The sequence below is a fragment of the Nyctibius grandis genome, chromosome 14 (assembly GCF_013368605.1).
Source record: "Nyctibius grandis isolate bNycGra1 chromosome 14, bNycGra1.pri, whole genome shotgun sequence".
In the NCBI taxonomy this organism is placed as follows: Eukaryota; Metazoa; Chordata; class Aves; order Nyctibiiformes; family Nyctibiidae; genus Nyctibius; species Nyctibius grandis.
The window spans coordinates 7143072-7156345 of NC_090671.1; the positions used below are offsets into that span (position 1 = coordinate 7143072).

General features: G+C 35.6%; 1 protein-coding gene across 1 annotated transcript; it reads left to right on the forward strand.

The window, feature by feature from the left end:
* Positions 1 to 139: 139 nt before the first annotated feature.
* CDC45 (cell division cycle 45) lies at positions 140 to 13001 on the forward strand. The gene is made up of 19 exons (XM_068412623.1): positions 140 to 190; positions 1415 to 1474; positions 1772 to 1864; positions 2287 to 2424; positions 3021 to 3164; positions 4331 to 4386; positions 4994 to 5042; positions 5854 to 5915; positions 6305 to 6355; positions 7147 to 7266; positions 7659 to 7790; positions 8191 to 8289; positions 8550 to 8711; positions 8913 to 9051; positions 9430 to 9513; positions 10721 to 10839; positions 11306 to 11382; positions 12155 to 12221; positions 12938 to 13001. The coding sequence occupies exons 1-18, from the start codon at positions 140 to 142 to the stop codon at positions 12217 to 12219; spliced, it is 1701 nt and encodes a 566-aa protein (XP_068268724.1). The 3' UTR covers positions 12220 to 12221; positions 12938 to 13001.
* Positions 13002 to 13274: the final 273 nt, after the last annotated feature.

Consider the following 13274-nt stretch of genomic DNA (forward strand, 5'->3'; position numbering starts at 1 on the left):
AAGGAGGGACGGCCGCTTTTCCATTGGCCAGCGCGCCGTGACGAGAAGGCCAATGGGGAGTGGCGCTGTTTTGGCGCCCAGTTTGAGGCGGGGTGGCCCGTAGCTGCCGCCGTTTCTCCGCCGCTTTCGCGCCGCCGCCATGTTCATCTCTGACTGCCGCAGGGAGTTTTACGACGTGATTGTCAGCCAGGTGCGGGCGGCCGGCCGCGACCGGGGAGGGGTGGTGTCTCCCCGGGCATCCAGACGGCGGGAGGAGCTGTCTCTCCTCAAGCCGCTCCCCGCGGGGCGGCGGCGGTTCCCGCCGCCTCACGGAGCGGGGACGGTGCCGGGGCGTCCCCGGCTCTGTGGGCGCCGGCTGAGGCGCTCCGGTCCTCTTGGGGCCACGGGGTCGTGGGAGGCGGGGGTGCCGCGGTGGGGGCCGGCGGCGGGGAGCGCCGCTGTCAGGCGGATGTAACGCCCCGGGCCGCGGGCCCGCCAGTCAGCCCGCGCTGTAAAAATATCCTTCCCGACCGTGCCTACGGCGTTGGAAACCCGACCCAAAGCTGCTGCCGGTGCGACGAGGTCTCGCCAGAGGTTTTGCTTACAGTTCACCTTCTTTCTCAGAAGTACTTGGGTATCGTGGATCTTTCGTTTAACCAAGACATCTCTAGATCTATTTTTTTTCTTTATATCTTTGTAACCGTTTTGATGCTGTTGGCCCAGACACTAAATCTTGTCTTCTGGCTTCTCTGAGGGTTTTCTTGCAGTCTTTCTTGTAGCAGGTCTGGTTGGCTAGTTTCATTTTTTTATCCACAGTTTGCTTAACTTTGTTCAGAGTGGATGTGCACACTGAAGTGGTAAAGCTTTTGTTGCACAGTCTTTTAGTATTTCTCCCTGTGAAACTATAAAATGGATTGTGCAAATGAAAGCATTTCCCTCAACTTCTCCAACTGTGATCAAAATCTAAAAAAAACCCCAACCCCCCCAAAAAAACACCAGATAAATTGTTTTGCATAAATCAAAGCTATTTCAGGTGATGCCCTGCTCCTATTTTTGCTACATATTTTTTTTAGTCAAAACTGTTCCAGATCCTATGCTGAAAACTTAGGCCTTTCTAGACATGATGAAAATAGTTGTAGGGCTGACTAGCTTTGAACCTTCAAAACTGTGTGCTGCTTATAATAATTACGTTTCCTCAAAGCAGCTGACATTTTGGGTGTGTGGAGTTGTTTATTGTTCATATTTAGAGGGATTCAAATCCACTAACTTTGGTTGCAGTGTCTGTTCAGAAGCAATCCAGTTTTATGCTTATGATGATCTCAACCGAAATTTGTTACTTTCTGGTCTCGCAGTGATCTACACGTTTCAAGTACCAGCATATTAGATTTGGCACCTATGTTAAGATATTAATACTGTTATTCTGTTATTTTTGCAGCGTGTTCTTCTTCTCATTGCTTCAGATGTTGACGCGTTATGTGCTTGTAAAATACTCCAAGTAAGTCTTTGTTCATTATCACTGTAGGCTAACAGTAGAGGAAAAAATGTCCTGGGATCCTTGTAACAGGTTTGAACTGGGGAAAGGGTGAAGGTTTAATCTGCTTTTATAACTTATTTTTTCTATGAGTCACGATACTGAAAACTGGTAAGTCATGCTCCTGAAGTTCATGTAGATTTGTCATTTGGGTTGTCTTCAAGATAAAGATTTGTATGAAACAGAATTACAGCATAGTATAACATTGTAGGAGAGGTTGTTTCCCCTCGCCATTGCTAACAGCTGTTTGCCTCATTTTAGGCTTTGTTTCAATGTGATTATGTGCAATACACACTCGTCCCAGTATCTGGATGGCAAGAACTTGAAACTGCCTTTCTTGAGCATAAAGATCAGGTGAGAAAATATTGCAAATTTTTTAAGTTGCAGCTCATCTTATAAAAGCACGCACTTCTTCCCAACTTTAAATGTCAGCTCTTAAGCTAATTATTATTATTGGTTACCTCAAAACAGTGGTTACTTTTTAACATACCAGTAACAAACTTGTCAAGCTTTTTATATCAGCTCAAACTAATGTGCTATAATTTTGATGTGTGCAAAATTAATTTGTATCTATTTTGAGATATAAAGGTGGTATTGGATGTCCAACACCCCCGAATTTGGTGGGTTTTGTCCTCCGTCAAATATCAGAAAGTAAGTACAAGTTTTGGCAATGATGAGCGTTTTGGAGGTTTTGTAAAGGTGTTTTCAGTCTTCTATGTTTCCTGCTAATTGAAGTACAATTTTTGTTTTGTTTTTTTTTTTTCTTTTGTTTGCAGTTCAAATATTTTGTTCTTATTAATTGTGGTGCCAATGTTGACCTTCTGGAGATCTTGCAGCCTGAAGAAGACACTTTTTTTTTTGTATGTGACAGCCACAGACCTATCAATGTAGTGAATGTTTACAATGAGACACAGGTAAGCACTCGTCTTGCGTAATAAAAATCTTTGCACAGTGTGGTGGTGGATGGTGTAGTGCTTTTCTGTGCTTTGCAAAACTGCTTACAGTGTTAGCTAGCAGGTCAAGAAGCAGTATTAATGGATATTTGCAGTAGCAATGTACGTGTTTTCAGTCATCCAATACATACCGTTAGCAGGGTGATAGTTGTCAGTAGCAAGCACCTGTTGATCCTGTTGCTATAAATCAAACTGCTACAAATCAGAGGATAAACATCCTCCAGAATGTAGCATGTATTATCTCTCAGCATCTATCAACACTTAGAATTTGAGTATTAAGCACAAATTATTTGACAACATGACTTTAACGAGCTTAAAAAATCATAATTCTTTCAGTAATGCTGTAATCAAGGAATACATTTTTTACTCTTATTTTGTATAAATAAGTATGGTCTTTGTATTAAAAAGCAGTATTTTTGTTATGCCAGGAATCGGTCACAGGCAAAATGAATTTTTAGTTTCCCTTACTAAGTATCTGAAGTATTCTCATTTGTCATTTGAAATGTTTTTTAATCATTAATAAGATACTTTATTTAAAATGCTTTCTTTCTTGCTAGATTAAGCTGTTAGTTAAACAAGATGATGATCTCGATGTTCCTGCTTATGATGATATCTTCAGAGATGAAGAGGATGAAGAAGAGGGCTCAGAGAATGAAAGTGATGGGTCAGAACCTTCAGAGAAACGTAGGCGTTTTGAAGAGGTGTGTTTCTGCTACTTTGTTGTAAAAAGAAGGAAAATAAAAGTTATACATGTATTTTACATAATCATAATAATGACATTTGAGTTTAAAAATTACGTTCCATTAGATCACGAATTCAAGTGTAAGATTTAAAAATAATCTACTATGACCAGTAGAGTTTCACGTACACAAAATGTTTATTTATCTGAACTTCACAGAAATATTTTCTCCTTGTAAAAAAACAAGTTTTGAACTTGATTATGCATAATGCTGTCTTTGTGTAATCAGTGACCTGACGAGATCTATCTCTGACTTTGTGTTCTGGGCTTTTCAATCAAGCAAAACAACTTATTTAGATACAAACTTTTTAATAATTGTTTGAGAAGATAGAACCTCACAAATATTTTAGCAATACATCGTGTCTGTCCTTGTAGCAGTAAACTGACAAAAGTATATTATGGCAGACACAAAGAATTAAATTTGCCATATGTTATTTGTAGCCTATTGTCTATTTATACCATACAAGGAAGCAAAGGCATGAGGCTAGCAATATTAAGAGACAATTAAATGTAAAGATGTTCTCAGATTTAATACATATTTCATATTAATTTTCTATTAACCTTGTACACTTTTTCCTATTAGTCTGTGAAGGGCACTAACTCGGCAAAAGCAGATACCAGAAATGAAAAGGAAAATCTATAAATATTATACACAAAAGCTGTTCTCGATTCTGTTAAATATTTCACAAAGATCTTTTTGATTTCTTTGAGTTTTCAAGCTGATGATGCTATTTATGGAGTTTAAATATATAGTGAGTGCCTCTTATGCTAAGGTTCATTCATTATCTCATCTTTATTTTTCATCAGTGTCATTTTTATGTTATAAAATGGTAGGATGCAATATTGCTAATGTTGAAAATACTGTGTACTGGCCCTCTTATTTGTAAAGACAAGTTAAATAAATGCTAGCTCAGAAAGATGCCATGACTTTTTAAAAGTGTGTTCCTTGGAAAAATATTTTATAATAATACTTTTCTCATTAGATGTTGTTAATAGGAATAGTTCTTCCATTTAATAAAGACTTTAATTAAGTCTTTTTAATTAAGACTTAGTCATTAAAGTATCTGGATAGGTGCTAATCTACTAAAGTATTTTTTCTAGCTTTTTAACATCCAAATTAATTTACAGGATGTAATAGAGAGAACGATGAAAAGGCGACAAAGGCGAGAATGGGAGGCACGCAGGTGTGTTTAACTGGTTTTTAATACTGCTTGTATCTCTCTCTCTGTCTCTTATTCTTTGATTAAAATCTTATTGAGAATACAAAAAGGTGATACTATGCTGCTTGATTTGCAAGATGCTTTAGTTATAACTTTATTTAGAAAGTGGAGAGAGACATTTACTATATAAAAATAAAACATTTAGATGGAGGATAGTTGTAAATAGTCATTTATAAATGTGGCAATAGGTGCATTGCTTCACTTCCAAGTAGCTGTGGTATTCTTATATTGTCTATCTTAGGGTGAAACTTGTGCTTCTCTTTTCTTCCTTTGCAATCCCACTGTTCTCAATAGGAATGAGTAGGAACAAACCAGATCAGAAAATGGGATTTGAGCAATAATGATTTAATAAATTTTTCCTTTTTACTTCATGAGTACATTTCAGTGTGGTTTCCATACTGCTATTAAAAATTTAATTGCCTTGCAGAAAAACATTTCTAGCCCAATTTTATTTTTTTTTTAAATTGTTAAAATGAAATCTAAATATTTCACAATTTCTGGTTTATTTTTAGTTGGATCCAATGATCAGTTCACCACTTAGTCAAAGGTGGTTTTTTTTTTCCTTTTTTAGACGAGAAATTCTTTTTGATTATGAGCAATATGAATACCATGGGACCTCAGTAAGTATAAACTCTTGTTTGCCATAAAAATACAAGGTGCTAATGTAAAGCTAATTGGACAATATCCAATGTTATAATTATCTAATAATACTATACATTATAATTATATTGTTATATCTTGCTATTTTTGTATCTTATTATTATATATAAGATACATCATATATGTACAAGTAGTTTGACTTAACAGTTTAATGTTTTCTGGTTGTGTACATCCAATTTTACCATTGATGAATGAGATACATGATAGAAACAATACTGATAGACTGGCAGACAACAGCCAACTGAGTCACAGTGGATAATGTAAAGGTTAACAGTGGGGGGAAAATTATAAACCAGGACTATTCAGCTTTTTGTTGTTTGATATCTCCAATGGTAGTATAAAAAAGAGAATGATCGTGTAATTTGTTTAGATCTTGACAGAAGTATCTATGCACAAAATACCCTTGCAAAAAGGCTTTAGCATGTAGGGAGCTTGTTTGCATTTCAAAGTTTTCAAAATGTCAGGATATTTCAAACATAGCACTTAAGACATCAGACTGTTCCTTTTGTCATTTGGCTTCTTGGTCTGATTATTTTTATATTTTGTTAAGTGCTGCTTTATATATAAGGCAGGTTTGCAGAACTGTATAAAATATTTTTCTTTCTGTTCAGTGTCTTAGAAAGTTAGAAACTGGCAGATTGTCAGACTCAAGTGTGATTTCTAGAACTTTAGTAACACGCTACTATTTGGCAAATTTAACTGTGTTCTATCTGTTTAATGAAGTGAGAGTTCTGTGTTCATTTGTCTTCTTTTTGCTTTTCCCTCGTGTAGTCTGCAATGGTGATGTTTGATCTGGCATGGATAATGTCTAAAGACTTGAATGACATGTTGTGGTATGTTTCCATTATTATTTTTCATAGAGGCTAGAAGCTTAAACCCATAGTAAAGCGAGGCAAGATTTCCCAAAGCTATTTGATTTCAGTATGAGGTTCCAGTTTATTTTGTGAGTGGGTCTTTGTCTCGAATTGGAGGACACATCTGTGTAAATTAATTACAAGCAGCCAATAGATTTTACGTGGAAAAAGGGAGGATGGTACTGTATGTGTATGTCTGCTAAAGAGGGAATAACAGTATACAGCTTTGTTATAAACTTCTATGTACAGTTGGTGAACAGTGTTTCTGACTTGTTCTGTTACATACTTAGAGGGTTAAATATAATATACTGTACTAGAATATTTTTTAATTTAACTTTTTTTTCTCTCCCTCCCCTGCCCAATTTTAGGTGGGCTATTGTTGGCCTAACAGATCAATGGGTCCAAGATAAAATCACTCAGTAAGGTTTTTTAATTTATATTATTGATTTATTTATTTTAATTTTATTTTTAGGCATAACTAATAGCAATTGATAGAGATCAGGAAGCATATGGGAATTAATATAATACAAGCTAATTAATAAACAGTGACATTAAATATTTTAATGACTGAATGTGGTCTGATGCCTTCCAAAAATGGGAATATACACTAGAAAAAACTGTGTTTCCCTTTTCTACTATTTAGAATTTTTAAACTAACTTTATTTTTCACAGAATTATAAAGCAGTCATTTCTCATCTGGGAAGAAATGGTGTTTAATAGTAGTTTACATAAATATGACCGTGATACAGTTTTCTAAAAGGAAAACTAAATTGTATGTTCTATATCCTCCAGCTTCCTTTCCAGTTTTAGTTAACAAGTTTCAGATTTTCTCCTTTTATTTTTTTCTTGTTTCTTATTTCCTACTAGATACCATCAGAATTCTAGTAGTACGCGTGTAGACTTTAATTCTGATGTTCTGTTGTTACTAATACACTGATTTTTTAAGGAGATAAATGTAATAAGTAACTAATTTAATTGGTCAGGCTATCTGTCTCTCTGTATTGGTTTTATTTTAGCTTTAATTGCCTGGGTGTATGGCTGAATATTGAAAGAACATTATTTAACAAGTTGGGTTTTTTTAAGATGTGTCTGCAGTTTTCATGCTGCTGACTGGCCGGTGTGTAATCTTGAGGAGCATTTTTGTGTTCTCGTAATCAAGTACAAAAATACACAGGAAGAAAGTGAAGTAATAAATTTGTTTTTGTTTAAGAATGAAGTATGTGACTGATATTGGAATCCTACAGCGTCATGTGTCTCGCCATAACCACCGCAATGAGGATGAAGAAAATTCTCTGTCAATTGATTGCATGCGAATAGCATTTGAATATGAGTATCCTTGCATAAGATCTGGGGAAAATGAACTCTACCCACATGGTGGACCCCAGCTGATTTTTTTTATCTAGGGAAAAAATCCCAGCACCATCTCTGCTGCTGAGAATGAAATTAAAAGAAATGGAAATTTGAGTGTTTTGTTGAACCTGAATCCCTCTTTCAACAGCTCACGTAGGTTCAGTTCAGCTTAACCTTTCAGAGTTAGTTACGAGTCACTGTTGCTCGTCTTGTGTTACGTGCGCCTGCAGCTTCTAACTGTATCTTATGTACTGCAGAGATGCAATATATAAGGGCAACTGAAGACTTACGTATTAGTTGTGGAGTTTTGTTACTATTTATAACTTGAAATGATATATGTGTTTATAACTATTTTCCGTAATTCCTGTTCAGTCTGCGCCTGGCACTTTATCAGCACTGGTCTCTATATGAAAGTCTCTGTAACACTTCATATACCTCCGCTAGCCTTAAGCTTTGGTCTGTACAAGGGCAGAAGAGGCTCCAGGAGTTTTTGGCTGACATGGGGTGAGTTATAAAAATCTGGATCTCAATTAAAGGATCATTTTTTTTCAATTAATCATGGGAAAATATTGAGAATATAGCTTGCAAGTACTCAACTTAGTTTTTAAATGTGATCTTGGGGCTCTGCGTAGGTTGCGGAGTCTCTGAGATGAGTTATGGAACTTGTGTCTTGGTATATGAGGAACACTTCAGCTGTATGCCTTTATGGAATAGTAAATTAGTAAGTAACCTATGCTTTTTCACATCCACTCTGCAATGACTCAAAAAAAAAAAAAGAATGCAAACAAGCTTAGTCAGACTTAACTTGCTAAATTATCTAATATTAAGAAAGTCTTATGAAAGGAAGGCAAAATATTTGTTTCTTCTGGCATATCTATCAATGTAGTTTTCCTTCCATTTTTAGTTTGCCTTTGAAGCAAGTGAAACAGAAATTTAATTCCATGGACATGTCTTTGAAAGAAAATCTTCGGGAAATGATTGAAGAATCTGCAAACAAGTTTGGGTAAATTGTTGTAAATACAAATGCTTTATCTGAAAATACTTTTCAATTAAGTTCAAATTTTTTTGTACAAAGAGCATGTAACATCTTGTTTTAAAAATATGGTTATTAGATTGTCAAAGTAATATTAGGCTCGTTGCAGATGTTAGCGTATGATTTGTCTTTGTGTTCTTAACATTAACATACTGAGGAGATGGCTGGTCAATATTGATAATAATGTTGATAAAGTTAATAATCTTTACTGGTTTTATTTCATTTTGCAGAATGAAGGATTTAAGAGTTCAGACCTTCAGCGTTCACTTTGGCTTTAAGAACAAGTTCTCAGCAAGTGATATAGTTTATGCCACAGCTTCTCTCATGGAGAATATAGAGAAAGAGGGGCCTGAAACAACTAATTTCATTAAAGCTTTGGACAGTCTCTCCAGGTACTGAAAATATGTCTCTTCATTCTTTTACAGTTTTATTTAGTGAACCTGGGTTACATATCTAAAAGACGCATTCATGCTTCATAACCCACTGAAGAAAAAACAAAATATCCCTGTGAATAGTGTTTAGAGAGGTCTCACTTTTGTGTGAAAAGCTTTATTTTTATATGAAAGTGTTTATTTTTATTCTTTCTGTTGCAGGGGTAACCTGGACAAACTGCACCAAGGACTGGACCTAGCCAAAAAGCAGTTACGTGCCATTCAGCAGACAGTAGCCAGCTGTATTTGCACCAACCTTGTAATTTCTCAGGGGCCTTTTCTCTATTGCTGTCTCATGGAGGTCAGAATTTTAGTTTTTGGCTGTTTCATTTCACTGTCATATGTGGCTGTCTCATAGTTGAATAACACTGTTTTCCTAATTGCTTGACTTAATAAGAATGACTCTGTCAGAAAGAATCTATTTATCTATACTGTGCTGTCCTCTGATGGGTCAATACTGACATCTGCTCTGAACTTCCCAAAGGAAGAATCAGTCCTCTCAAAGCAGGGAGGGCCTCATATCAAAGTCAAGAGGGTGAGCTCAAGCTCCTGTATTGTAATGGTGCTTATTAGTGTTCTTTGAGCCACACAAAACTTTGAGACTTGTCAGTAGATATTAAAATTAAGTAAGTGGAAGAATCATCTTGGATTGTAATTGAAATATTTTTTCTTTTCCTAGGGCACACCAGATGTGAAACTGTTTTCCAAACCAGTGTCTCTGTGCCTGCTTAGTAAATACTTACTCAAATCGTTTGTTTGCTCTGTAAGTAAATCAAAAGCTTTTGACTAACTAACTTCTGGCCTGTGTGGTATTGTTCTGTTGGATACTTGCAGTTGATTATTTAAAACATTATATGAATATCTTAGTAATGTTTTTCTGATAATTGGTGGGATAATTTTAGCACATCCGTGAATGCTGCTCTAGGAAAGATACCTGCCTGGGAGACTTCGTAGCATTAGAATGAGTTTTCGTTACTAAGGTACTTACAATCTAAAATCTTTGTGTAATTTTTTAAGTTTTGAGGTAGCATATCACTAAATACGTAGTTTGAAAAGTCAGCCTGACACACACACAAAAAAAAAAAACCAATATTGTAGGACTGGTAGTTGTTATCTAAAAATGTCTGAGTCTGTTTAAATAAAATCCTCTGATCTTTGCAACTAATGTAACCGAAATTAAATTGCATTTAACTTTTGAGCTAATAGTTATACAATTCAGATTAAAATGAAGTTTTAAGATTGATAAACCTATCCACTTCCTAATTTGTAAATGAAATTTATGGTGGGCTATCATTATCATATCGCATCTGTCTGTCCTCATTTTGAAAGTTAGACCTGGTGAATAACTAGTCTGCACTAGGAGCAGGACAGCGTTTTTAAAACTCAGTGCGAAACATTTACCTTAAGAACATAACATTTTAAACAAACTTCTGTTTCATTTACTTAAGTGTCTAAAAAATGTTAAAATCTTCATAATTATTTTTGCATTTAATTAAATTACAAAATTTGTTAAAGTTACAGTTTACTGCTGTAAAACAATATGCCAGGGGAAAATAATTTTGAGTAAAGACTGTTTTTGTCAATGTTTTGTCTGTTGTATTTCAATGTAAACTGATTATTGCAAAAAATCAAGCTCAGTCCAAGTTTTTAGATACCCATACCTGCAGTTCTTTTTTTTTTTAAAAAAAAAAAGCTTTTTTCTTTACTGTAAATCATATATTGTCTGTCTATATAATTTTTGTGTTAAAATGGAATGCAAGATCAGAGAAGAAATGAAATTTCTATTGGTCCCTAAAGTGATTTTTACTGTAAGAAAGAAGGGGATTAAGAGATTATGTAAAGAAACCACCTTCTGTTGAACTGTATTATAGCTGTATCCTGAGATGAATATTTGTAATACTAGCTCACATGCAGAGCTGAAACTAAATTGTTCTGAGTTTTGTCTGACAAAGAGGCTTTCTGACTTCCAGACAAAAAACAAGCGTTGTAAATTGCTGCCACTGATAATGGCTGCACCAATGGATGTTGAACAGGGAACCGTGATCATGGTGGGGATTCCTCCAGAGACAGAAAGCTCTGACAAAAAGAAGTAAGCATATTGTTTAAAAGTTCTTACGAAAGGTTATCTATAGATTTTTCCTGTCTCTGAAGCAAATGTATCTTTCCTGTACCTATTTAATACTGAATATGTTGACTTGAATTGTATCCTTCTTAAAAACACGCTTTTTGCATAAGGTATGCATGAGATACTTCGAGAGAGCATACAAATGTTCCCCAGCTTCCTTGCAAGGTTTTTTTCTCCCCTCCCTCTTGACTATTTCTTCATCTTAAAAGAGGGAAATAGTTCACTATATGACCCATGACTTCATTTCTTAAAGCCTGCAATGTTAAGATTTTTGCACTTCAACAAGTGTGAGGTGTATGTTGAATACATGGCACATGAAAAACACCGGGAAGACATTTTCAACTCTCAGCAAAGAAAAAGTTCCATACTTCTAAGTTAGTAAATATATCCTTTTCTATAATGCTCATTTGTGTTTCTGTTTATCTTCTAGCTTTTTTGGAAGAGCATTTGAGAAAGCTGCAGACAGTACCAATTCTAGGACTTTACACAACCATTTCGACATGTCCAGTGAGTAATGCTGCCTGTCACTTATTGCATTCACCAAACAGTCCTTTAGGGGTCAGTGTTTGCGCAGCCTCCATAAAGCACGATGACTAGACAATGTACTCATTTGTGTATGTTGCAGATGCATACATCAAGGGTACACGTGTATGTGATACACTATTCCTGAGTCTAGTATAAATACAAACTACATTATATGTTGATCTTTTTCTAAGTACTATCTTGTTGTGCAGAAATTATAAACTACTAAGCAGAGGCTTGCGTATCTTTTTGAGACTATCTGCATTTTGCATGGAGCAATGATTTTCGTATGTGCACTTCAGTTTAAAGTCTGTGAGGTTATCTGTGAGGGTTTTTATATTTAGCAGCCAAACCAAGTACGGTATTGATGTTATGAGATGCATTCTTTATTGTCTGTTTGAAAAATGAGATACTTATGCAACGAGATTTGCCTATCTTTGTACGTGCTTACAAAAGAGGCGGGTTTTAACAATACATACTTACGTGTGCATGTTGAACACACAAAGAAACATTCCTAGATTTAAAAAGTGGCTGCTGTATCATGTAGTGAGCACCTAGAAATCAGAAGTTTGCTGAAATCTAAGAGCAAAATAAATAATGTGCTTTGCATTTTGTCCAAATAAATAGTTTCTCTTTTTCCTTCTTAAAGTTGATTAAGAATATAAATAAGTATACTTGGAATTAATATTCTTCACGTGTGACAGCTGGTATATCTTTCAGTTATTTGCATCTTGTAATAAAATATTTCATATTTTAGTAATTGAATTGAAAACAGAAGACCGGAGCAAATTTCTGGATGCACTCATTTCTCTCTTGTCCTAATGGTAAGACAGTGTGAGGAGGATTAATTAAAAAATTAATTACAAATCAAGTTAGTAACCAAATGACATTCATATATTATCTGTAGAATGTTCTAAGAAAATGCGGCAACTTCTAGTGAAAATACAAATTGAAGATAAGACTTTCTTACAAAGACAATTGTTTTGGGGAGGAGGCAGACAATGTACAGGCAGACAATTTTTTTTCTCCTTGAGAGATTTATTTAACTGTCATCATCCATAAGCTTCTCTTCCGTTGTTCTTAACTTTCGTGGCTTTTTAACTTGAGCTGGAAAAGCAGCAGCTGTTGGTGTTGTGAGACAAATGGAGATATTAGCTAATTGTAGTTGATACTCTGTTACTGACTTTTTCTTTTAATTATGATGGCTTGTTTGAGCTCGGGATGGAATCTTGGCCGTAGCAGTGCATTCTTGGCTTTGACGTTAATGTAGAATTTGTATTTTTCTTTCACAGTGTTAAGGTTGTTGCCTATGTTAGTGTGTAGTTTTTATCTGGAATAACGATGGGGATATAAGACTTCATTTGTAGTTGTGACTATTAGCTTCACACTAGTTCAAAGTCTGTTTTAAAGCTACTTTAGGGCAAGACAGATTTTACTGTAGATCTGATAAGACTGTCAAATTGTTGCAATTGTCTTCAAATATTCACTGCTTTTCAATGATGAACGATTTTATTGGTTTGTCTGTGCGTTTGTTTTGCAGTTATGGGTGGGGATAGCTTGCTTTCTCCCAGAGAAGAAGCCAAACTCTAAATGAAGACTTTAACAACGGTCTGTGAATGTTGGTAGTCCTAGCCAGATGACCATATGACTTACCTTTTTTCAATGGTTATCAAAGCTACAATTTCTTTTTTCTTCTGTTCATGCAGAAGTTTGAAGCAGTGGGTCAATAGCTGCAATTGTTTGTTAGACAGCATCGTCATGCATGGCTTCCAAGATTTCTACATCTCTCTGTTTCTTGCTTTCCGCTCTAACTACTGATTGTTTCAGTTTGTCTTCTGCCCTTGTTACACAGTGGTGCTTTTTGGCTCATGCTGGAA